This window comes from Oryza sativa, chromosome 10 (genome assembly GCF_034140825.1).
Source record: "Oryza sativa Japonica Group chromosome 10, ASM3414082v1".
Lineage (NCBI taxonomy): Eukaryota > Viridiplantae > Streptophyta > Magnoliopsida > Poales > Poaceae > Oryza > Oryza sativa.
In genome coordinates, this window is record NC_089044.1 from 19,855,053 (window position 1) to 19,880,398 (window position 25,346).

The following is a 25,346-nucleotide window of genomic DNA, read 5'->3' on the forward strand; positions in this document are numbered from 1 at the left end:
CGAGGTGGGCACACGCAGCTCCCATGGCCTCCGCACGTCCACCTCCTGTGGCCGACGGCCCCAGCGTGTCGACGTGGTGGCCACACTCTCCTGACCTTGTGGGCCCACATGTCGGTCAAGGGTCTCATGCTGATTTTAGAAAACGTGGTGGTTTATCAATGTATAATTAATTAAGTATAAATAATTTTAAATTATATTAATATATTTTTGAAACAACTTTTGTTATAATTTTTTTTGAAAAAATACAATGTTTAGTAGTATGAAAAACGTGTATGCGAAAAAAGAGAAAGGTGAATTGGGAAAGAGAAGAATAGAACTCATCCTTAGGCTTGAAAAAAAGGATAAGTCATTAATTTATGATTAGTTGAGCATTAACTAGTATTATAAACTATAGAGATTTATTTATTTATTTCAAAAATATGTAAAAAATATCACGAAATACATCTTTTAACAGTTCGGAAATCGTGGTAGAGGGATTGATTCCAACCCCATTTTAGAACTCGGTTTAAGTATCTTGGTTTCATTTTATTTTGTAATTGCTTGGGTCTATTTTGGATTTCTTTAATCATGTTGAAGATGAGTACTAATCGATAATAATGCGACGCATATTCGAAGATTTTGAGGCACGACAAGCTATGAATCATTCTCTAAAATTTACTAATACCCAAGTGGTTTTGCTTTAGCAAAATGGTTTTTGATAAACAAATGGAGCGTTTCTCTCTCTGATGAGAGCAAAGAACACGGTTGCATCTTTGCAATGTTCCTTTCTCGCGCCGTTGCTATTGGACTCACATTTTGGAACATAGTGTGCGTGGAAATGGCGACATCAAGCCAAAGCTCCCGTCATTGCCGGCCATGGAAGAACCATCCTGCCAAAATGTAGTTTCCCTTTCGAAATTAACATTGCAGCATTGCCCTGTTTGTTCAGTGTCGGGGAGAAAGTTGTTCAACATGCAGTATTCAGGCCGAGTTTAGTTCCAAATTTTTTTAAAAAAACTTTCAACCTTTTCATCGTATCAAAACTTTTCTACACACAAACTTTTAACTTTTCCGTCACATCGTTACAATTTTAACTAAACTTCCAATTTTAGCGCGAACTAAACACACTCTCAGTAAGTTTTTTTAAAAAAGGAGTATTCAGTCTGCATTATTTTTTAAAATTTATTCTTGCCTTTGCTTTAAAGAAACTATATTACTTCTGAACTTAATTAATTAGAGGTAATCTAGTTGGGATCTAATGGTACCAATAATTGTAAGAACTGAGCGGTGATTATGAATACACTCCTTTTTAAGAACAAAGAATATTTCAGTTAGACAGGACTGAGATTGCATCAATTGCATGCATGAACCGTAGTTGACCGGGAAACATTCTCAAAAAGAAATGAGGAGCATCAAAGGTGGCAGCTCAGTTTACACACTGCAGATTAGAAGAACCAGAGTTGAACCTTCCTAAACAATACTAATTTTCTATGGCGTTTGACATCGTGCTGGTGTGTATACGGCTGTTTTCCTGCACGTTTTAGTTGGACGCTTAATCTGTCAAAGCTGGGATCTTATGTGCACAATGACTCATTCTCTGCTACTTGCTGGCTGCTTACGATGCGACCGTTTCAAGCAAACAAAGGAGATGATCATGCCACAGAAGATCCCTACTCGTCAACAAGACTCTTCCGTGTGGTGAGTGGGTGACCTGGTGAGGCTTGGCTTTGACTGCAATTTTGCTAAATCTTTTATTCTTAGGTTACCTGAAGACTTCACATGGCAAAACATCTTACATCCATCTTTCAATTCAGAAAAAAAAAAGGAGGAAAAATCTTACATCTGTTACTGCTACGTAATTGTGTTGTAGTGGTAACAAGTAACAACCTTGCACGGTTGATGGCTATTAACTGTTAGAAGAAGGCCATGCTGGTGCCTAGAACAACAAAAGTATTTTAAGCGTGTTAGAAAACATATATGTCTGGGCATCAGCAGATAACATGTTTGACATCGGATTTCATCAGTGGCTACGCGCTCGTCTGTCCGCATATCTTGCAATATCTCTTTGTTCTATTTTAACGGAGCGTTTGCTTTTATTTCTTGTAAAAACAGGGTTGTAATATCTCCTATCATTTAATTTAATCTACCATGTTTCTAAAAAAAAAGAAGACATACTTAATTTGTGCGAGTGTTGTGTGCTCCAATAGTACTTCCTCAAAGGCTCAAAGAAAACAGAAGTTCAGAATTTTGCTGTTGGAAGTAGCTTCCTCTGTCCTTACACCTGTCACACTGATCATGAAAAAGGTGGTTAGAACATGAAAAAGTTGACACTTTGGGAGTTAGGAAAAAGGTATAAATTCAACTTCTTGTTCCTATGCAGCTGAACAATCCTGGTGCATTTTGCTGACGAAAGTAGTTGACTCCCTGAAGTAGGGCATGATACAAGCAGTGATGAGATAAACAAAAAGGCAGCTTCAGGTTGGTCTCATGCGCTGTCCACCTATCCCTGAGAAAATATTTGTTTTATTGTCGGTTGTTTCTTTGTTGAGCAATCTTTTATTTGTGTTCTTGAAGCTCATTTGAATATATTAGTTGTGCTTCTAGATCTCATGCCAAGGTGTGTTACGCAAGAAAACATCTATGTCATGTTCATGGAATGGATTGTTCGATGCCAGCTAGGTACAAGATAATATGCTTAGCAATTAAGCATTACTAAAATAAATTGCAATAGAGATTATGTATCTTCTGCCCTTTACAATCTTAAAATAAATTGTGATAGAAACCACCAATCCACCATCAGAAACCAGAGAATGAAATACCTGTGCTGGATGAATAATTTACTCATTGCGCCTAAGTTCCTTGCCTAGTTTGGCACTGGTTGCTTTGATTTTCCTCTGCTGTTCAAATCAATTACACCTGACCTGACATGCCCCCAGATTCAAGGTATTTATGAAGTATTAAGCTGTTCCAATAATGGCATGGCGGACAATGCTACAAGAATGCATGGAGAGCAATACAAGAAAGAATGAAGAATTAGCATGTAACCAAGAAAAGGGGTTCTGTGGGCAGGTAGAAATATGAAATTATTGACGAACAGGACAGCCAACTAATAACATGGCATTACGGCAACATATCCTTGAGTATTGACAAAGGGAAATCGACAGCAGTAATGCAGTATCTTCTTGTAATCTACACCTATAGACACATGAATTCATGAAACATCATTCTGCGATTATTTGTCTTGAATTCTTGATGCGTGAAGTTAGCTGCTAGAAGGCAATTCAGTTTTCAACTCCTGAAGCCTTCATGGATCATCACTACCGACTTCCATTTCTTCCTCATATAGTAATTGATTAGACATCTTAGCAGTCAGGATGCTGTCTTCACCATCGACAGCTGCCTCCTCTATTGCATCGGCAGTGCTATCGCCACCCTGTTCTACGAGCACCTTTTTTATGGTTCCAACCTTCACGTACTTGCTGCTGAACTTGTACTCCCAGTCCTGAAGGGCACTGAGTTCAAGTAAACTTAGGCCAGATATATCATCAGTCAGATCTTGTGGCTCAAAGGACATCTTCGCCAACGCCCTACTGGCATCTTTACCAGCAAACAATGCATATGGTCCACCAGGTCCATAGAACAATCTGCACAGAGAAAATCATTTAGTTACGAAGGTTATGTGCAGTAAACACAATATGAGGCAAAGACAATATTACTGAAAGTTTGAACTGAGGAAGATAACAAAATGCCCTGGGAGTGCGGATAACTGGATATGGATTTTGTAATCGTAAGCAAGAAAAACACTATTGTAGGGAACATTATAAGTTGGTGATTTGGAGAAACGTAGGCATATGCATAAGTTCCAGAGAATGGCACAAGGTGTAGTGGTAGAAGAGCTACCAGCGCTACCACCGGGCCTGAGTTCAATCCCAGGCTTCTCACCCTCTCTTCTTAATACTATATTGATATTAAAGCTCCTCCTTTGATATCCAGCATTTTTTCATGCGTAAGTTCCAAACTTTCAGCAGACCTCATGAGGAACCAAATGTAGGTTATAAATAATACTCTATTTTTATCATAGGAAATGTTGTTCTTACAAATATACAGTACTTCCACATGCATAAATCCCAACTGAGAAGTTAGTATTAGGCTTCTAGACTTTTATTGAGGCATATGTTACTGCATGCTGTAGCACACAATATCAGATAGCAGGCATACTTAACAGCGAATAGTGGTGATCTATAAGAACAACAACAGACTTTAGTCCCATGGCGAGCTGATCACTGATGATCTAAGCACACAATCAGATAACATGTGCACATTGATAACAGCATATGAACAATAATTTTGTCATATGAATATGCAGTTTATTTTGAGAAATCTAAAATTGATCTTATATTCATTTCCAGGACTGAAGGATACGAACATCAAACATTTAAGCCTTGTTCGGTTAATCCCTCCCACAAGGGGATTCAAGGGGAATCGGAGGGGATTTATTCCACACCTATTGAGAGGTGGAATTAATCCCCTCCAATCCCTCCATCGTGGGGATTAACCGAACAAGCCCTTGCCGATTAGCATTCAGATTGATCCTGATTCGACTCTACTTGCCTGTTAGTCTATTATTCTTAAAACCATGTAATCTTCACAAACACAACGAATAGAATAGCATAGATGTAGTCACCAAATTAAATGAATTGCACTTCATTTCTGTAGCTGATTCCACTCGTCAGTGAACTAAGTTGAATAATCTATCACAAATCCACAATTCAGCTTTGGTTTTTGAAACTAGAAACATAGTAGCAGAAAAGCTTTAAAACGAGGGTTTACAGAAGCTAGGGCTTAACGAAAGCGACCTGCTCTGGGAGACGTCATAGATCTGCCCCTTGATCGCCATGAGCAACGGCTTCTCGGGGTCGGACCCGTCGTACTGCAGCAACTCCTCCGCCGTGATCTCCCCCACCTGCACCGGCTCCGGAGGCGGCGGGGCCTCCTCGCTGGGCTCCTCCCGGGGCCTCGCCGGCGGAGGAGGCGGCGCGAGGAGACTGGACCCCACCTTGTAGACCACCGCCGCTCCGGCCACCGCGGCGATCACCGCCACCGGCGACGCGCTCCTCGCCGCCGCCCACAGCTCCGCCACTGCCACGGCCACGGCCACCGTCAGATTTTTCCAAGCGAAAAAAATCCCCACGCGAGACGAGGAGGAACATATCTTACCCTTCTTCGAGATCATCCCACCGCTTACAGGCCCAGCGCTGCATCGCACGACGCCGCCGCCGCGCAGAGGCCGACCAGGGAGGTAGACGGAGGAGGCGGCGCGCCGCCGCGCGGCGGCCGGCGACGCGAAGACGACGACGGCTGGGCGAGCGCAAGCAGCGGAGCAAGTCGCCATTTCGAGACGAGGCTTACCAAACACACCTCTCGTTTGTTTGTTTTTCAATATAAACTGGAACCAAAAATCACTCACGGTTTGGACAAATAAATCTTAAAATCACTCACTGAAAAGTCAAGTAAAAAATTCGTCAATGATTTCATTCCTAGTCAGTTTAATTTTGTCAATGATTAAACCAAATACACACCTCTCGTTCGTTTGTTTTTCAATATAAACTGGAACCAAAATCACTCACAGTTTGGACAAATAAATATTAAAATCACTCACTAAAAAGTCAGTAAAAAATTCGTCAATGATTTCATTCCTAGTCAGTTTAATTTCTTCAACGATTAAACCAAATACACACCTCTCGTTTGTTTGTTTTTCAATATAAACTGGAACCAAAATAACTCAGTTTGGACAAATAAATCTTAAAATCATTCACTGAAAAGTCAAGTCAAGTCAAAAATTCATCAATGATTTCACTCCTAGTCAGTTTAATTCGGTCAATGATTAAACCAAATTAACATGAGCAAAAGCTTAAAAAATTTTACAGGTGCGCCGGGCCAAGGCAGCAGTGCAAAGCCAGGGCTCGCCCAGTAGCGAGCTACCGTGGTGGACCCTCCCCCACAAAATATTAATTTAATATCCATGGAAATATGGCCCACATATCAGATATTAAACTGATAATAACAGATACTACACTTGATCTTAGCCAAAAGGCTGAGAAAGGTATGCTTTGTGATTTGGTATCGGGTCGCGTTATATACAGCGCCTCCGGCTCCCCTCTATCGTGGCTGGGCGAGGTGGTACTAAACAATTCTGTTTTGGAAAAAGTATACCGAAGGTCCCTCAACTTGTCATCGGGATAAAAAACGTTCTCGAAACACAAAACCAGATATGCAGGGTCCCTTAACTATACAAAACCAGTCACCCGAGATCCTTCGGTGGTTTTGACCCCGGTTTTGATTTAAGTGGCAGCTAAGTAAGCGTGGTACCCACATGTCAGGTGACACGTCGTCACCTCTCTTTTCCCCTTTCTCTCCCTTCCTCCTCTCTCTGTCTTCTCTGTGCGGGCGAGGTGGGGCGAGTCGACGACCAAGCTCCATCGCGACGACGACGACGATGACGCACAGGCGCGAGGCTGGGCGGAGAAGGGGCGCCGGGCACCAGCCGCAGCGTCAGCCTCTGCCTCCACCTACGTCGCCGCACCCGACAACGATACACACGTGCGAGCCCGGGTGGAAAAGGGGCGACGGCTAGCGGAGTGGCGGCGGGCACCAGCCGCAGCGTCAGCCACCGAGGCCTTCGTGAGGAGGGCAACGACGGTGGAGGACGATGCCACTGCTGCCGACAAGGCCGAGAGGCACGGAGGCTGGGGCAGGAGTGACGGGGGAAGGAGCCGCGGGCAGCGGGGGAGGAGTCGTGGGCAGCGGGGGGAGCAGCGGCGCGCGGCCGGCGGAGGAGCCGCGGGGAGATGAGCCGCGGCCGGCGGAGGGAGATATCCCCTCCATAGTCACGTCGTGCGGAGAGGCCGAGGGAGTGCAAGAACTTGACGCGCTCGAGGGAGTGTAGGAACTCGAAGCGCTCGCGCATGACGTCGACGGTGGCGGGGAGCTCGAGGCCGGCGAGCTCGCCTGGGTCGACGCCGAGCGAGGTGAGGAACACGTCGACGTTGGCGCGGCGGGCGGCGTAGCCACGCTCCATGTCGAGGAGGCTAGGGCGCACGTAGAAGGAGGAGGAGGAGGGGGGAGAGGCGGGGGCTGGGCCGGGGCTTGGCATGGGTGGGTCCCCGGGAGCGGCCGGCGCGGGGTGGGGAGGAGGCGGATGTGGAGACGGTGAGACAGAGGAGCTTGTAGAGGTGGGGGGATAGGGGGGAGAGACCAATTGCACGTCGGCGCCGACATGGCCCTAGCACTCCTCGCCAGGTTCCCCTTCATCGCCGCACCGACGTTGCTACAAGATCGTGGTTGGGCCCTCGGTGACGACGGCGAGAGCTCCCCTGCTCCCACGTCATCGTCGTCGCCGCTGCCTTGCTCCCCTGCTCCCGCGTCGTCGTCGCCATCACCGCCACCGCCGCCACGTCGCCGGACCTCCTCTCCCGCGTCGCCCAGTCGGTCTCCTTGCCATCCGTCGGCTGGCGGCACTGGCCTGCCAAGAGCACCAAACCAGAAGAGAGAGAGAGGGGAGAAAAAGAGAGGAGGGGAGAGGGTGATGATGTGGCTAGCTGACATGTGGGGTCCATGTGGGTCCCACGCTGATTCAGCCGCCACGTCAGACAAAACCAGGTTGAAAACCACCAAGGGACCTCGGGTGACTGGTTTTATATAGTTGAGGGACCCCGCATATATGGTTTTGCGGTTGGAGGACGTTTTTGTATCTCGATGACAAGTTGAGGGACCTTTGGTGCACTTTTTCCTTCTGTTTTTACTCCGTTCGGCCCAAGACTAGCACTGGGTCAGGCCCAGGAACACCAGTGCAGGAAGCCCAAGCGAGTAAGCGACGTGACCTATGTTGTTTTGCCAAGTGTATTTCATATTCTAAAAGAATTGGCCTTTCCAGATTGTCTGAAAAACAGAAGAATTCTAAACAGATGGGAGAAAACTAGTACTCCATTCGACAATGACTCAACAGGTTCAAATTACTGCAAATATGGGTTCTAGGTCTTTCAAAGTGACCGGCAAACAGTAGTTTTGAAATCGACTGGGATACTGCAGCCCGTTCATATAGAGTTATGCAGTACGGTCTCAGTTCCAACATCGTGCTTGGAACGCTCTTGGTCTCACCCATCAATTGGAAATCTGCATCACATGTTCTTGACAAAATATGGTATCAGCTACCCACGTGATTAAGCCCTTGAAAACATGTGTTTGACATTTTGACTAAGCTGAACCTTTGCATGTCAGGCATCACATCAGTAGAAACTGATTCAGTTAGAGGTCATGCTTATGGGATGTGTTGCCGCGCAAATCATGATTCACCTGCAAATGCACAAGACTAAAACTTAAAAAGGTTTTAAAAAGGCAGCTATATTATTCACCCATATAGTTATTAACAGAGACTTAACAAAAGGGGAATAAACCCCAGGTGATCTCATGTCTAATACTCCCAGTAACAACTAATAATAATAAGCACTAGCACCTCCAGCTCCAGGTCCTATGTGCTAGTGCAGATTGCACATCCAATTACACAAATTATTGCTGCAATGGGGATTACTGGAGTGTTCTAACTTTCTTTGGCGCCTTCATCAGGTGCAGCAGCGGCAACAGCATCCTCCTTTTCTTTTACTTCCTCCGAGCTTACCTCCCTCGGCTTCTCTTCGGTTGCTGGCGCCTTCTCTGGCTCAGCGGCAGCGGCGGTTTCAGTTGTTTCTGGTGAAGTGCTTGGGGCACCATCTTCAACAGGGACGGTCTTCTTGACGGTACCGACCTTCACGTACTTGCCCATAAACTTGTACTCCCAGTCCTGCAATGCGTCGAGTTCAAATGGGCCAAGACCAGAGATGTCACCGGTCAAATCCTGGGGCTCGAAGGACATCTTAGCGAGTGCTCTGCTGGCATCTTTGCCAGCGAATAGCGCATAAGGTCCACCAGGTCCATAGAACATCCTGCATATGGCCGTCAAAATGTGAATGGTAATTAGAAACACAGTTAAAAAATATTTAAGTATCCACTTTCAAAACAGAATATTAGGGGCAATGCAACAATTCCTAACACAAATAAACATGCATATCCTGAGACTATGAATATATTATGTAGACATCATGTAGCACAATCCCTCACCTAAAAAGCCACAACTGTCCATGTGTTTTGAATGGGAAACAGTGTAGCAAAGAAATGATTGTCATTGGAAAAGTATAAGCAATAATGTAAGTTAAAAAGTTAAAGCTTCCAAGCAATAGATCCAAGATATCCAAAATTAATATTATCATCTACCCACAAATATAGGTGCACCACCAGCAACTGCATCTTGCATAGCAAAGGATAAAGAGAACTCATATATTATCTTGTAGCATTATTGAACTTCTATATTAAAAAAAACTAAGATCAGCAAACAACTTTATCTAATTCTTTCAGACTTTCAGTCCAGAGTACCTATTACCCAGCATAAAGAACAGGACATTCCTTTTCAACTCCCCATGAGACGGATCATCAACATATTAACAGCAATGACTAATTATTAAGCATTTGTAAATAAGAAGTCATGAGGTAACACTATGAAACATTAGGCAACTGATGTCAGGAGTATATGTTATGTTCAATGACCTAGCACAAAAAGTCATCACTTGCTACTCGGTCCGGAATCTTGGTGAGCCCAAAATTCAAACCTAACTTGATTGCTGTCATTTTCTGCACGATTTTTATTCGCTTATTTCTTTTTTCTCCCCAGTTTGTATCTGATTTTCTTCACCTCCTATTATCAGTGCTGCCATGAATTGAGACGTTTCTCCAGATTGGTTAACTGTCGACTATTCAAGTATCTAGAGGGTTTGGGCTAGTTTGCATTCTCCCAACATAATCTACTGAATCATTCCACCATTGCAAACAAATTCTGAACAAACATGACACACCTGAAACCTGCTAAATCTTAGGGTGATGATAACTACACACATCAGAAACTTTATGATTCGAACAAACCTCAATTTTTCTCACCTGGAGCACTGCAGAATCGAAAAGGGTAGGTACTATGGTTTACATCTGTGAAAAGTATTTTATTTTCTTTCTTTTCAAAAAGAAGTGTCATTTTGGGGGCAGAATCGATTACCCAATTGACAGACTACAGTAGAAACATGCAACCACCTCCCAAATCGAAAGCATCATCACAGCGATCACAAAGGAAAAAAGGATATGATTTCGGAGACGTAAGGAACGGACCTGCTCTGCGTGACGTCATAGATCTGGCCCTTGATGGCCATGAGGAGGGGCTTCTTGGGATCGGACCCGTCGTACTGGCGGAGCTCCTCCTCGGAGACCTCCCCGAGCTGCACGGGCGGCGGGAGCGGCTCCGCCTCGGGCTCGTCCCTCGGCCGCGGCGGCGGCGGCGGGGGCGGCCCCGCGAAGATCCCCGACACGACGTGGTACAGCGCCGCCGCCGCCGCCACGGCGGTGAAGAACGCCGCCGGCGACAGCCCCGTGTACGCCACGATCGCCTGCTTCAGCGTCTCCCACAGCTCCGCCACCGCCGCCGCCATCGCTCGCCGCCGACGAGCTCCTCCTCCTCCTCCTCTCGCCTCCTCGGGTTTGGGGCTTTTGGGGATGAGGGGTATTCTGGTCTTTTCACAGCTTCGAGGTCTCGACGAGGGAGGAGGCGAACGAGGCGAAGAAATATCTGGGGTTTTTATATACAGCGCGGCGTTGGCGCGGGAGAGGTGGTGACTGACGTGTGGGGCCAGGACAGTCGGGCCCACCTGTCAGTGAGGGCGGAAGTCTCGAGGCGATGGCTTATTGGTGTACGAGTCGGGGGTCCCAGGTGTAATTGGGATTCAGGTGGGCTGTGTTTAGGGTCAGTGTTGTAAATTTTGCAATTTTGTGAAGATGAGACGTCCTTTTCCTTGTAGGATTATATTTCTTTTCAGTTTGTATTAAAAAAAGATTATATTTTCAATTGCTTGGAATTCTATAATAGAGGCGTAAATGCATAAAGTATGGGCCCTGATAGTGATTGATAACTATTGTTTTGCCTTTCAATTGTACTCTTAATGTGTAGTTTCTTTTTGAGATAATAGAAGTAGGAGTATTATTTCCGGTTTCTAATCGGTTACATTAATCCTTTTGTCACGGAAAAAAAACAAGGTGTTGAGAGTTATTTTCAACAATGATTTTATTGGTAAAAAAAGAAAGCATAGCTAATAGCTTGCATTCAAACTTTAAAAGTTCACTCTTAAAAAATATAGGGACTATAAAAAAACATCGTATGCTTTCAGGTTATTTTGATATAGACTGAAGGTCTGTTTAGCAGAGCTTGAGCTCCATCTCTATCTCTTTTGAAGCTAAAGCCTAACCAAACAGGTTCTGCTCCATTCAAAATAGGAGTGGAGCTAGTTGGAGTACTCCCACAAATAAACTAGAAAGGCGAATTTATGTTTATGCTGCTCCATAACTCCACTAACTTTGCTCTTAAAGCCAATTTTAAAAGTAGAAGCCCTACCAAATAGCTCATCTCTATTTTACAACCCTTGTCCAATGTCCGAATAAAAAACAAGGGGCAATTGCTTATTTGACCCCGTTTTGAATCCTAACTACCAATTTGACCCTACTTTTTAAAGTTTGCTTATTTGACCCTCCTTTTCGAAAATGAAGAAACGGTATGACCCTATTCTGTTAAAGGCATCTAACGGTGTTAAATATAGCACAAAACGTCTCTTATGCCCTTACTCATTTGACCCTATTACATGTTCGACCCACCCGTCACTTCTCTCTTCTCCTCTCCTCTCCTCTCCTCTCTTCTCTCTTCACCTCTGCTTCTTTCCTCCCCGCCGCCCCATCCTCCCTAGGCGCGCCGGCCCCGTCGCCACTGATCTCATCGCGTGCCGGCGCCGCCGCCGCCGCCGGTGCCTCTCTCCGGCGCAACGCCACGACCTCCCTCCTCGCGCCGTCCCAGCCGCCGTTCTTCTCTCCGCGTGCCGGTGCCCCCACCGCCGCCTCCTCTGCTCGCTCCCCGCGTCGGCGTCGGCGCCGCCGCCGCCTCCTCCTTCCCCGTGCCGCCGCCGCCGCCGAGATGTGAATGAGAGAGAGGGTCGGGCCCTCCTCCCCACGCCGCCGCGTCCTCCTGCTCGCTCCCGGCGTCGGCGTCGGCGCCGCCGCCGCCTCCTCCTTCCCCGTGCCACCGCCGCCGCCGAGATGTGAATAAGAGAGAGGGTTGGGCCCTCCTCCCCGCGGCGCTGCCTACTGCTCGCTCCCCGCGTCGGCGTCGGCGCCGCCGCCGCCTCCTTCCCCGTGCCGCCACCGCCGCCGAGATGTGAATGAGAGAGAGGGTCGGGCCCTCCTCCCCGCGCCGCCGCCGCCTCCTCCTTCCCCGTGCCGCTGCCGCCTCCGAGATGTGAATGAGAGAGAGGGTTGGACCCTCCTCCCCGCGGCGCTGCCTCCTCCTGCTCGCTCCCCACGTCGGCGTCGGCGCCGCCGCCACCTCCTCCTTCCCCGTGCCGCCCCCGCCGAGATGTGAACGAGAGAGGGTCGGGCCCTCCCACCGCCGCCGCCTGTCCCCGACGGCGCGCGCAGGAGCTGGGGATTCGCCGCCGCACCAGCTGGGGATCCACCTTGACGACCGGGCGCCGGCGCGGATCCCCCCGTCTCGCTGCCGCCGCAGCGCACGCAGAGCGCCGCCGCCGCCCCCTTAGCGCCTCCACCTCACCACCACACGTCGCCGCCGCAACTGGCGCAAGAACGAGAGAATGAGAGAGAGAGAGATGTGTGGATAGGGTTTAGTGGATGGATAGGTTTCCTAAGGGGTATTCTGGGTATTATGAATATTAGTTACATTTCTTTTTTTATTTTAAATCAAAACTTAACGGATTAACGGAAGTAGGGTCAGACGGAAGCTTTATTTTAGAAAAGGAGGGTCAAATAAGCAAACTTTAAAAAATAGGGTCAAATTGGTAGTTAGAGTTCAAAACGGGGTCAAATAAACAATTGCCCCAAAAAACAATGGAGTATTATGCTAAGAAGACCAAATTATTGGGAGAGGAGTTTCTCCCTCCATGGGGCAGCGGTACCGCAGTTTTGCCTCTCTTTTTTCTCTTTTCTTTTCCTGCCTGGGTTCTTCTCGATCCTTCAGAGAGAGAGAGAGAAGGGGGGATCTTTTAGTGTTGGGTTATTAGATTAGTATGCAACGCACAAATATATACTTTTTGCACATAATGACTGGTATCATGTCAATTATGTATGGTTTCACAGGGATAATCAATCACTCAATCCTAAATAAAGGCATAAACAACAATTTCGTTGACTCGACTCTCAGATAATAAAGCAAAGCAAGCAGATTCCGTTCTGAAACAAAATAACGCAGGAGAAAAATCAAGACCCCCAACAATCCAGGACAGTCTGATATTATCTCAGTTATGTAGTATCACAGGGATAATCAATCATTCAATCCACAAAGGCATAAACAACAACTTCGTTGACTAGCCTGACATAAAGGCATAAGCAAGCAGGAGACATGCTGCCCGCTAATGCAGACTAGAACTTGCGGCGCGCTTCGCGGCGCCTTATCAGCTCATATTCAGTGATGTAAAAGGAGTAAATTGCTAAGAGGAATATACGAATCATATTTTAGCTGAACTGGAAGTTTAGGCCTTGCTCAGCAGGCTAATTGTTAGGAAAACAAAAACTGACAGAACACGTAGAGAAAACACTAAGCAGCTGTTCGCATGATCCATAAGCATGGAGAGGCAGGTGAAAATGTTAGGCTTTAAAGCATACATAACAGAGGGCAGTGTTTTATGTAATTAAGGTAGGCGACAACGCCTGCGAACTTCAAGAGGAAGACGGCGTGGAGCTATGGCTGGTGTACCGCCTTCAACTGGTCCGTTGTTTAGATCAATCTTCAAGGGCACCCAGCTAAATGTTTTGACAACAGGGACACGGGGCCTTTGCTGCTCATATTCCCTAAGAACTTCTCCATCGCTATCACTCCCACTGTCTTCGTCAGTGTAGTCGAACAGCTTCTCTATATGAACCAGCACAACTGACAGAGTTGCATTGTGCATCCAACTAATGTTTGCTGATCCTCGACGACCTTCTTTAGTCTCAATGTTCCAGCTTATCACCTTGGGTATAAGGTCACAATCTGTTGTCCAGGCAGCTAACTTAAAAATTGAGAGTTCTTGGATATGGTGCTCTCCATACAACTCCTCTACAAAACAACAACTGTCCATGAGCTCTGATATAGCTTCTTTGTTCCATGATTCTGGTGGCACGCCTTCTAGCGCAAGTATAACCCGCTGGCACAGTGGATTTACAGTGCTACCAAGATTCATCTTGAAAGGCTCAAATGTGAGGCGAGTTGCCTTGAAGGTGAACGATACCTTTTTGAAAGCTCTTTCAGACAGTTCTTCCTGCAGATCGGCATCCATGAAGATGGCAATGAACATCTTTGGGCGGAAAGGGAGCAATGCGAAATCATCAATTTGACACCTGCAGACGGCGCTTATCATCGCTGATATTCTTGTTGTGGTCGGATTTCCAGCTCCAGACACCTTAACAACAACAGCTCTTGTGTATATGATGTCAGCTAGCATATGCGATATCTCCTTGCGCCTAGAGAATTTTGTTGCTAGTAATGGACGATTGGTTCCATAGGAAGAAGGGCGTTGTGGCTGCCCCACGCCTAGCTCAGCGCTCCAATCAAACTGCATCCCTAATAAAGAACATCCATAATAGTATTAGACCGGATTAATTGTTTTGCTAGGTTTTTTCTTGCTATATGTTTTATTTTCTAAAAATAGCTCTTGTTCCTATCGCCAAGCGCAGGCAGCATGCGCGGCTAGGAAAATAGAACCGGATGTATTATTACCGAAGCATCAGGCAATGCAATCACGTCGAAACAGAAGGCTGCATTTCGTATAGACTGCATAGCATAGCAAGGCATAGAGAGATACCCTGGAACAGAGGTAGAGAAGAGCACCCTTACCCGTAGAAACGATGGTAGGAAAAGAGTTGTTCTTCCTCGAGCAGGAGTTCTTCAGATTCAATCTGTGAGACTCGGCGAGGAGTGCTGAGCTGTGGTGGAAGAAGAGGATGAGCTGAAATGAAATAAGTGTAGAGTGTGGGATGCGTTTTTAGCAGGTCGTGTTGTCCCTTCATAGGAGTAGCTAGCTGTGTAGGCTGGCATGTCACTCTTTAAAAAGGGAGTCAGTGTGCAGGCATGGGCTGCACATTTTGCGTGGAGCGCTGGCTGTTGAAGGTTAAATAGATGTATTTGTAGTACAAATCAGTACCACGACACAATGTGATACGTTGTACGCGCCGTGCCGTGAGCATGGAACGCATTGTTGTTTCAGTAAACAGCTGTATGGAGGGATTCTAAAACCAAGCAACCATAGAATCAACATCGAGTTCGATTGCTCTGGATTATAACATTAGAACAGTCTAATTAATCTTAGGAGGTCCAGCATAGAACGTTCAATGAACAGCCAGCATTCATGGTTATCACAGTGCATCTATGATAACATAGAATCCTAGCTAACTACAGAACGCATGGGTAGATGTTTTCGTGGTCCGTTACAAAAGTATTATGCTCATAAACACACAATGAGCAACACAATAGCACAGTTTGCATAGGTACATAACACATTGCCCAGTGAAGCCGTAGCGAAGCTGGAGGCAGCATGTAAGGCCACTGAACCTGACGGTGTACTCTCCTGCAACTGTATCAAGCAAAAGCTTCATATTCCCACAATGCATCAGGCATTGTTGTCTCCGCTGAAATGTAAGTGCAAAATAGCTTAGTCATACATTCTACGAACTTCTTTTAGCACAGGTTGTACAGGCTGAGTTTACCTGCCATCAGCAGCACCATCACCATTATTCTTGAACAACTTCTTAGCAGCTCCTATACCGGGAGATGGCCTAGCCCTGTTTGGCAAATTCAGTTAGAACATATAGAACAAACTATTGCTCCTTATGTGTAACATAAACATGTTTATGGAGCTTGGTACCTTTTCTTGTAGGACTTGGACGTGCTATGTTTAGTAGCATCGTCAGCAACTATCTGGCTTAGTGGAAGGTTGTCATCATCCTATATATATTACGACAATATTAGCAATGTTAACTTTTAACATAGAAATGCTTTATGACAAAAATTCAGACTATGCCTGCTCGATTACCTCTGCTTCTTCCTGAGGAAGCTCAGCTGGAGGTTTTGACTGATACTCAGTCTCCGGTTTCTTGTGCTTGATTGAAGCGGCTAATGGGCTGTCTATTCCAGCTATTGGATCAGCAAATCCAATAGATGGATCAGCCGCTGCCGAACACTGCCCAATAGAGAGACCATGTGATAGCCCTGGTGATAAAGCCTGAGAAGGCACTGCAGACGATGCCTGAGATGCAGATGGGGATTGCAAGGCTGAAGAACAGGGATTGTCAGGACCTCGAACGATCAAATTCACTTGGAACGAAACAGTGCTGGAAGACAGGGTGTTTTCAGTGAAGGCAACATTCCAAGTAAACTCCTTCTCAAGAAGATCTGTAATTTCCTTTGGTATGAACTCAATGCCAGCAGGGTTGTTCTGTATCAGCATCTCGACTGGTCGACCGATAATGCGTTGTGCTGTGCGCCCAAAGAGCACAAACTTAGTGTCACCTGTGTCGTCTCCTGCAATGAGGCTGAGTTTGAACCTGCAGGGATCCAAACATGGTTAGACTCTAAATTGGTTTTAGGTATCCAGTTCTCATGACATGCAGTACTCACCTAGGTGATGCTGACACCACAGCAGGGCAGGATGTATTGCCACACCTGTATGACTTTCCATATGGTTTTGCTGTTCTTTTGCAGCTATCACATGCAGGGTACCACCAGGATGATTCTGTGTCGATCTTCTTAATGACGACAGTAACCATGAATTCATTTTTCTAGGTGTAAAAAGGATTATATGTTAGCTGGAGCTTATTGTCATGGATCTATAAGATAGCAAAGTTAAATACACAGAACATATAACATACCCTAAACATAAAAGGGTTGAGGTCCTTGATCTGGGCAATTGACTTTTGTTCGGCGCCAGTACGAACAGCTCCAACAGCTGGGAGCTCAATCATTTTGATAGGTTCATATTTTCCCTGTATGCTGTAAAAAACGCACAGATGAGCCTAGATGGGAATCTGTAAAAGAGTGGACCAAATATACTCGAATTATATGAAAGTTAGAACAAACCTTTCTTTGAAGGAGTTGACCTCAGGAGTGTTCACATTAATGTACCATTTGCAAGCTGAGTTGCCTGATAGAGATATGTCGCCTATGAAAGAAATGTGTTAGTGCACGATATGTAAAACAATTGGAGTCATAGTCTAAAAACACATTTGGACACATTGAGAGCCCACTCACCATAGCCCCTCACAAGAGTGCCCACAAATATCGCTATCTGTGGTTCTTTCTGACCAGCAGCAACCACTTCATCGACAGGAAAGCTTGTAGCACGTTCTCCCCATAGCGCCACATTTAAGATTGTATCGCTATGGAATGGATGTAGTAAAAAAGTGCATAAAAATCTCGCATGTGTGGTTTGTTGGACACGGTGATTATGTTAGAGCATATAGTTTCTATGGGTATGATTTGTGTAGTGTTGAAGAAAAAAAGTCAGTACAGCTGGAGATAGCTGGTTAGTCAACTGACATAATACATAAACAGATCAACAAATCTAGGGAAATGCAATTCACATGAATGAAGATAATAGATAAGGTTTGAGGCTAACTTAGTATCACGTATGTAAATGCTTCTCTTCAGGCTATCACCATCTCGGATGCGCGTCTGAACTGTCGTAACAGATGTTACCTCAGTAATAATGCCAATGACATCTTTTTTTTGTATTGACAATAAGAGGAAGCAACTTGTCAGTGATCTGAAGGACATTATATCATTGTACGTCATGCTTTTATTACCCAAAACACAATGAGAATACCTGTGAATTCTTCTTTCCTGTCGACACGCTGACGGAGTCCACCATATGGTGTGAGTGAGTAAGTGTACAAAGGGAAATCAGCTGCCGGATCTGCAACCTGTTCAACTTTAGTCCACCTTGTAAAACAAATTGACAGGCTGTTGTTGACTGGCCTGTATCGCCTGCTCCATTCCCTCACACGGTAGTACTCAAGATAGTACACTTTGCCTTCAGTGATGATTTCTCTGAACTGCAGATCACAGGGAGGGTATATCTGTGCTGCAATGCTAGTGCCCTGTTTCAAAAGCACATTAGTAAAGCAATCTGTTTCTACAGAAAGCTGGGTGCTAAGTGCTCTGAAGAACTGACCTCCTGATCAATCAAAACCAAACCAAGGTGGAGCAATTGTGTCTCATCATTTGGATTAGCGAACTCCCATAGCCTTGAAACACGAACACAGATGCGTGGGTTGTCAGCACATAACTCAAGCTTAGAGAGCATGCTGTAGGCCATCTGAAAGCAAGGTAAAAGTTTCTCATTAGTGTGAAGGCCCTCCTAAGAAGTAGGAGCTGCATGTAAACAGAGAACAAAGCTTACAGCAAAAGATCCTGAGAACATAGAGAAACATTTTTTCACAAGAACACGATAACAGAGCTGATAAAATAGCCACCAAGAACAACAGAGCAGCAGCAAACATGGACGTTGTCACTTGGTTCTAGGTACCAGAATCCTACATTTTAAAATGAAATTAGCACCTTAAAATATATCCCAGCACTCTGGATAAACATGGTTCGTGTCACGTGGAAATCAACAATCGAGAATATACCATTAATCTGACTGCCTCCAGCACCTCATGGTATACCACGTTTCTAGTCTTAGAACTACACGCACCATCGTCGTCCTCAATAAGGATCCTAAGGCCATCTCTAGAGGTCGATCTAGATACAGCAACATACAATTGGCCATGTGTGAAAACTGCTTTTTTAAGGTAGACCCCAACCCTTGAAAGTGTCTGTCCTTGGCTTTTGTTAATTGTCATGGCATAGCACACACGTACAGGGAATTGCCTTCTTTGAAGTACAAAAGGCCACTTAGAACTCGTAGTGCTGAGCACAATTCTTGGTATGAATGCTCTTTCGCCAACGTTTGATCCAGTCAAGATCACACATTCTAAGAGACGATGCCCGAGAGAAAGGACCAACAATCTAGTTCCATTGCACAAGCCAAGGGATTGATTTAGATTCCGCAACAACATTACTGTTGCGCCTTTTTTCAGTGCAAGCCTATGCGTCGGGAAGTTGTTGGCATTGATGGAGTTTAAAAATTCAGTTGGGTACAAAATGTCGAAGTCAGGTATGTGTTCGGATGTTTTTGAAATAGTGTCACAACTAAGGTACTCTTTCATTTCACCAGGTATCATAGCAACCATGTAGTCATTTATCTCGTCAACTGTTAAGTTATTTGGGCAGACAATAGCACGCGATGCTAGGTAAGAAGAATCTGTGTATCTATTGAATATATTTTGTCATCCGAAGCTCTAATTAGTAGATCATCAGGGATATCAATCCAGGTCGCCTCAGACTCATCGATCCTTTTTGATACCGGTAGCATACCATCCCCAAGCGCTAAGACCCATCGAGCAAATTGTTCAAGATCATGACGGTGTCCCTCAGAAAGACCGGACTGGAAGAGCCTCATGTTAACAGTGAGTTTAAGAAGGACAACATGTTGCCAAAGCGGTGAATTTGTTATAGATGCGTCAACTATAGAATTGTGTGTCCCCTTTTTAATAACCGGTAATATCTGCCTGAAATCACCACCTAGGACAACAACTTTCCCACCAAATGGCAGCACACTATTTGAAGGGTTATGTTCTGAAAGCAAATCTCGCAACGTTCGGTCTAAGGCCTCAAAGCATCGTCTATGTGTCATGGGAGCTTCATCCCATATAATAAGGGATGTTTTCTGAATAAGTTCTGCAAGCATTGTTCCTCTTTTTATACTGCATATGCTATTTTCGTCTATATCAATCGGTATTTTGAACCTAGAATGGGCAGTGCGCCCTCTAGGGAGAAGAAGCGAAGCGACTCCTGAGGAAGCAACTGCAAGAACAATATTTCCCTCAGACCTTATCTTAGAAATGAGCACGTTCCACAAAAACGTTTTGCCAGTGCCACCATGGCCATACACGAAGAAAAATCCAGGCCTCGACTCACTAACACGGCTAACTATTGTGTCAAAAATTTTTTGTTGTTCAGAGTTTAGTCATGGTATCATCAGGCTGGCATGAGCAGCCAAGGCAGCAGTATCAAGAGCCAATTCTTCGTTGACCATTCTATTTCCAAATTCATCATCTGAATGTATCGTTGATCGCGGGAGGTCATAGTCATCTATGTTACCACCGCTGTTTGCAAATGCAGAGTGTAATTCTTTAATCAAAAGAGACAGCAACCTATCATGTGGAACAACGTAAGCAGGGTTTGAGAGCGCTGTTCTAAGGCGATGCTGAATGTCATCAGTAAAGTATAACCAATACTTATCAAACAATGATCGGACGTTTCCAACAGAGCAGAACATTACAACAGTCACAAATAGTTGCCTTAACTGCAGGGACGACGCAGAAACTATCGCCTCATCAAACAACAAATGCCAATCGTTATCATTCTCAAGAAGGCCTCTAGACTCACATGCCTGCCTAAAAGTTGGGTAAACAGTCCCTTCAAAGGTCCGAACATCAGCATAGCTTTTTGCGCCTTTAACTGTCATCAACAGCATGCGCAGGTAGTATAGCTCTCCAGCGGCTGGGCTGACATAATAAATTCTACCAATTTTTTCGACTGGTGTCCTTGGGCGCCAACAGCGGGCGCTATTGTCCCAGGTCCATTGTTTTGGGAAATCACAATAGGTCAGTGTTCGTGCATTTGGATGCTTTTTATTACACTCGAACCACTCTGTTAGCATTGTTTTTTTTGCAGCAGGACTGTCAAGCAATTTTTTTAGGTCGGTTCCTTTTTTGTACTGAACAAAATTCATATTTGGAAGATGAATAGGCAACCGTTCCACAGCAGGAACTCTATAGTGTATGTCAAACTCGAAAGCACGCCAAAAGGCTTCACAGGTTGAGAGGAACCTAGCATTGATGTACTCATCAATCTCATTTGGTGGCAAAACAGTACCATCAACAGTCTTGTTTGGTGTGTTGCCAGTTGTTTCAAAGTATAGTTTGGTTCTATCACCACCCTTTGTTATGTACTTGAAAAGGTATTTTATCATGTTGGATTTGTTGCATGATTCAACGTTAATGTGCGCTTGGTATTTTTTCAGTAATTTCATGTTGTATGGAACGACCCATCGATTGTCAAGTTTAATTCCATTCTTAACCACATATCGTCCATCATTTCGACGCCTATATACAGTAAAGCCAAACTCATCCATGGTCGTCTCTTCTTGGAAGCCTTTAGGGAAATGCTTGGAGCAATGCCCATTTTTCATACAGACACATGATTTATTCTTGTCACCACAAGGGCCATGGATCATAAACTCATCGACTAAGGCATAGCCCAAAGGATCACTAAACACATCAGGAATTTCAGCACAAATTAAACTGTCCACAGCGGTAGCACTAAATTCGGCGTCAGCTGCTGCACGCCACATAATACAGTGTATGTGCGGGAGACCACGCTTTTGGAATTCCACGGTATACAACACTACATGGAAGCATGGATATCAGCAGGAACAGTACTAACATGACAAAATGATATAGGAAAAAACATGTCTAGATGACGTCTACCTGCCAGCACAGGACCGAAGGTCCTTCCCTCCTTAATATCGGATATGAATTCATCGACCTTCATGCTAAAGACTCGTACAATCATGTCAGACCGGCACCTGGCCTGGTTCAAACACAAGGGCATCGTATATCTCTTGCCATTTGGAGTTGCACGTGAAGGTCACGAATAGGTCGGGCGAACCGAACACGCGGCAAACAGCCATTGCGTCCTGGTAATTCTGGACCATGTAGCGACGACCTCCAGTGAAACTTGATGGCAAGACGTACTTTTTGCCAACAGAATCACCAGATTCGAGGCCATGGTCAATGGCATCGGCAATCCCTTGAACACACTCTGAACGTAACTCAGGTTGGTGGTCATGTATAAATTTCAGCCTCGATCCCTCAACAGTTGAGTATGCATCCACACATATGGAGTCACTAAGACGGCCACAACATGTATATGGATTCGGTTTGTTTAGCCTATAATGAAAGCGATATCGATAGTATTCAAGCATTGTCACGTATCGCCGTGATGTTCCAGCAATACTCGGGAAATCAGTGTACTTTATACCGAGGTGGAACCCTCGTTCACCGTAGGGGAAAAACAAAGGATATTGCAAAGCCATGTAGGAAGGATGCAAAGCAGAGACTTGTCTCAGCCTATTATCCGAAGACTGGACAACCACATCATACGTGTACGCATCGTTTGAGCTGTCGCCCACTATTATTCCTGCGATCTCACCACTCGTTGGCAGGTTATATTGGACTTCATCTTTAGCATTGCACCCAAGCAGTCTAAGTGCAATCTGCTCATTACCATGCTCGTTTAAACGATCTCTAGCATAGCGAAACGATTTGACCAGATCATTGTGTTGGTCGAGCATAGCGCCAAGTCTTGTAACAATTGATGGGTCAGGCTCATCGTTTGAGTTTTCTCTATCGAAAATGTTAATTCGATTAGCGGTTTCATTCTCGGTGTCATATATGTATAGCTGAGCAAACTTGGGCTTCGCACCACGCTGAGGCAAGAGGCTGCCAATACGATGGTGCACAACGCCGTTAATTTTAAAGACATATGGTGCGGTTCCATTGTTAATTGACTTTTCTACATCAGCCCCTAATGAAGTGAATGCAAAAAGCGAGTTGTAAGATCGAATTTGGCGTAAGAAACGCTTTGATTGTGCATCACCATCAAATTTCAGAAGCTTCGCTAACATATCCGGTGGGTATTTTAGTTCAGGCAGGCTGATCTTACCACCCCTACAGCAGAGATTATAGACAATCCTTCTCTGAGAAACAGCACTATCTCTCTTTACCCTCTCCTGGTACCAAAAAACGGCACCACAATAAGGACACTCATGCGAAGGGCCACCATAGTATGATCGCTCTGGGCACAAAGCTGCATTGTTTGTAAGCATTAACAACTGCATTGATTGACAGAAAGGAAGCTATGTAAGACAGTAGACACCGAGCAAACCTTTTAAGGACGCAATGTAATCCTTAGGTAAAGGCAAGATGTCATCCACTGTAGGAACGGGACCTATGCATTCGAAATCCCAGGAAGCAAGCATCGGTGAAAGCAAAAATGGTTAGCAGACATAACTGCCACACTAAGCGAGCACAGGGGAAACAAAAGGTATATTTAACCATACCTTCTAGGATTTTTCTTACCAGGTGGTCTGGCTGAGAACCAGACCTCTTGAGGCGTCGTTTTTCCCTGTTTGCTGCAGCAGTGTGGCGCGGCACATCTAGTAGGGTTCTCTTTCCTAATCGCAATGAGGAGAACAAAGGAGCTAAGCATAATCGACATTGTCAGGAGTTATGGAGCCCATGGGACAACTATCGCTCAACTTAATGCTAGCGGTGGTTATGGAATTCTGGGTCAAAGGACCTGTGCCAGCAACAAAGGCAACCTGAGACCGCACATGAACATCAGAAGCCAGAGCTTGTTCAGGAACCGACTGCTCCACATCTATTCCAGCATTTGGCGAACCATTTGGTCCCCTAGAGACCACAGGATTTACGCCGCCGAACAGAGGAGCCTGCAAAAATGCTATAAACCCCAGCTATCTGGTCGATCAAACTTATCGATCTAACCCAAGAAGCGCCTCTAAATCAAGTTAAGAAGCACAAACCCTGGCCAATAGAAGCACGGCGTCGCAAACGGCTCTCACGGGCCCGTTGAACTCGCGGAGAGGGATTACTCGTCATAGCTCAGAGGCAACAACACAGCGGATAAAAGGGGAGCTATTTTTTCGTCGTCAGATCAGTCGTAAGAAAGAGAGCACCGAACTAACCGAAAGCAATGCACAAAAGAAGAACATAAGATCGAAAGCAGACAATACAAAACATTATGTAATAACATCATAAAGGCACACTCTCATTGCAGACAAACTCAGTAGCGAAAAACACTAACACCCTCTAAAGGAAACAAAATACCCCTAAAGGTTGTGCATGTTGCTAAACATGTGGTCCTCATGAAGAAAATTGAACCATATAGTGTTACATCGCTGGACAACACCAGCACACGATAGATCTGTTGGAGCATATCGTGACTGGAACCTAGCAAGGCACGCTGAGGCTGTAACAGCTGCATCTACTGTAGACGCTGCTATTCTCCGGTAGGAAAGTAACATCTGAAGATTGTAATCGTGGACAATAAAGCCGTACCTAGCCTGCAAGAACCTAACAGCCTGATGCGCGACCATTTCATGCGAGTCACTTGTTTGAGTAGACGCGCAGACCCAAAAGAACTTGCTAACAATCTGGCCGGCCATGTCTTCCGATGGGAGCGCAAGCTCAACACCTGCTAGCAGCATGCCATTCCCATCTATTTCCCAAAGATAGGACACCAGCGGGAGCTGACAATGCCAAGCAACGGCATTCAACAGAGAGACAAATGAGACCCCCACATTAACCATGGCGCTGCTAGATGGGGCCTAGGTGAGTGGTAGAAAGGAAGATCTGGAAGGTTGGTCAAAAACCAGCAAGAGCAACCTCTACGCAAGAGGCAAGTGCCCAGAGAAGTTTGGGTTATATAAGAAGAGGGAGGCAGCCAGTACTGGTACGCGGGCCTATACGGGCCCATGCACAGTAATCTGTGAGGCACCAACCGGCATTATTTTCTCACGCACACAACATAGCAGCATGGCAGACACAACAGAGGCCACCGAGAAAAGAACCCAGACGAAAAGGCAAGGGCAAACATAAGAACAAATAGAAAGGAAAAGCGGGGGGAAAATCAGCGAAGAAAAGAGCAGCAACCTCTTCGAGCCGGTGCAGGCACACTCTGATGGAAGGAGATCAACTTGCCCTCGACCGTGAACTGCCAGCGACCAACAGGCGGTAGAGCAATGCGACCGCCTCCCCTGCCCCTGCCCACAGCAAGCAAAATGAAAGGATGAAGAATCGACCATCCAGGACACAGCACATCAAGGAAGCAACTAACCAGTGCGAGAACACCAAATCCTACGCAGCAATGCTGGCGGAAATCCCACACGCAGACCTGCACACCAACCGTGTAGCGTCAAACCAACCAACCAAATCGCATGAGGAAGACATCTGCTAGGTATGGAGGTAGCAACCCACCAAGCTGTCGGCATGGCTGAAGAAGTCAGCAGGAGAGGGAAACAGCA

General features: G+C 45.6%; 3 protein-coding genes and 1 pseudogene across 3 annotated transcripts; all 4 read right to left on the reverse strand.

The window, feature by feature from the left end:
- Positions 1 to 3,047: 3,047 nt before the first annotated feature.
- On the reverse strand, positions 3,048 to 5,395 carry LOC4349045 (membrane steroid-binding protein 2-like). The gene is made up of 3 exons (XM_015758867.3): positions 5,197 to 5,395; positions 4,836 to 5,118; positions 3,048 to 3,623 (listed from the first exon to the last, which is right to left on the reverse strand). Exons 1-3 carry the CDS (start codon positions 5,369 to 5,371, stop codon positions 3,284 to 3,286), a joined length of 798 nt encoding a protein of 265 aa, XP_015614353.1. The 5' UTR covers positions 5,372 to 5,395; the 3' UTR covers positions 3,048 to 3,283.
- Positions 5,396 to 5,901: 506 nt separating this feature from the next.
- LOC112936740 (U2 spliceosomal RNA) lies at positions 5,902 to 6,086 on the reverse strand (annotated as a pseudogene).
- Positions 6,087 to 8,354: 2,268 nt separating this feature from the next.
- On the reverse strand, positions 8,355 to 10,663 carry LOC4349046 (membrane steroid-binding protein 1-like). The gene is made up of 2 exons (XM_015758868.3): positions 10,225 to 10,663; positions 8,355 to 8,957 (listed from the first exon to the last, which is right to left on the reverse strand). The coding sequence occupies exons 1-2, from the start codon at positions 10,539 to 10,541 to the stop codon at positions 8,576 to 8,578; spliced, it is 699 nt and encodes a 232-aa protein (XP_015614354.1). The 5' UTR covers positions 10,542 to 10,663; the 3' UTR covers positions 8,355 to 8,575.
- Positions 10,664 to 15,386: 4,723 nt separating this feature from the next.
- On the reverse strand, positions 15,387 to 25,286 carry LOC112936687 (uncharacterized). The gene is made up of 13 exons (XM_026020999.2): positions 25,160 to 25,286; positions 24,976 to 25,085; positions 18,309 to 18,452; positions 17,961 to 18,234; positions 17,754 to 17,856; positions 17,387 to 17,514; positions 17,216 to 17,297; positions 17,008 to 17,128; positions 16,757 to 16,917; positions 16,173 to 16,683; positions 16,005 to 16,084; positions 15,847 to 15,921; positions 15,387 to 15,768 (listed from the first exon to the last, which is right to left on the reverse strand). The coding sequence occupies exons 3-13, from the start codon at positions 18,450 to 18,452 to the stop codon at positions 15,750 to 15,752; spliced, it is 1,698 nt and encodes a 565-aa protein (XP_025876784.1). The 5' UTR covers positions 24,976 to 25,085; positions 25,160 to 25,286; the 3' UTR covers positions 15,387 to 15,749.
- Between the last annotated feature and the right edge of the window lie 60 nt (positions 25,287 to 25,346).

Bases quoted from the DNA above. Each gene is read 5' to 3' on its own strand.
- LOC4349045 (XM_015758867.3), bottom strand. From the start codon at position 5,371: ATGGCGACTTGCTCCGCTGCTTGCGCTCGCCCAGCCGTCGTCGTCTTC. The intron at 5,119-5,196 runs GTAAGATATGTT...TGGCCGTGGCAG, and splicing joins TGGGATGATCTCGAAGAAGG to TGGCGGAGCTGTGGGCGGCG. The intron at 3,624-4,835 runs GTCGCTTTCGTT...TTCTCTGTGCAG, and splicing joins TATGACGTCTCCCAGAGCAG to ATTGTTCTATGGACCTGGTG.
- LOC4349046 (XM_015758868.3), bottom strand. From the start codon at position 10,541: ATGGCGGCGGCGGTGGCGGAGCTGTGGGAGACGCTGAAGCAGGCGATC. The intron at 8,958-10,224 runs GTCCGTTCCTTA...GGCCATATGCAG, and splicing joins TATGACGTCACGCAGAGCAG to GATGTTCTATGGACCTGGTG.
- LOC112936687 (XM_026020999.2), bottom strand. From the start codon at position 18,452: ATGGCCTACAGCATGCTCTCTAAGCTTGAGTTATGTGCTGACAACCCA. The intron at 17,857-17,960 runs GTATTCTCATTG...TACAAAAAAAAG, and splicing joins CAGGAAAGAAGAATTCACAG to ATGTCATTGGCATTATTACT. The intron at 16,918-17,007 runs GTATGTTATATG...TTTTACACCTAG, and splicing joins TCAACCCTTTTATGTTTAGG to AAAAATGAATTCATGGTTAC.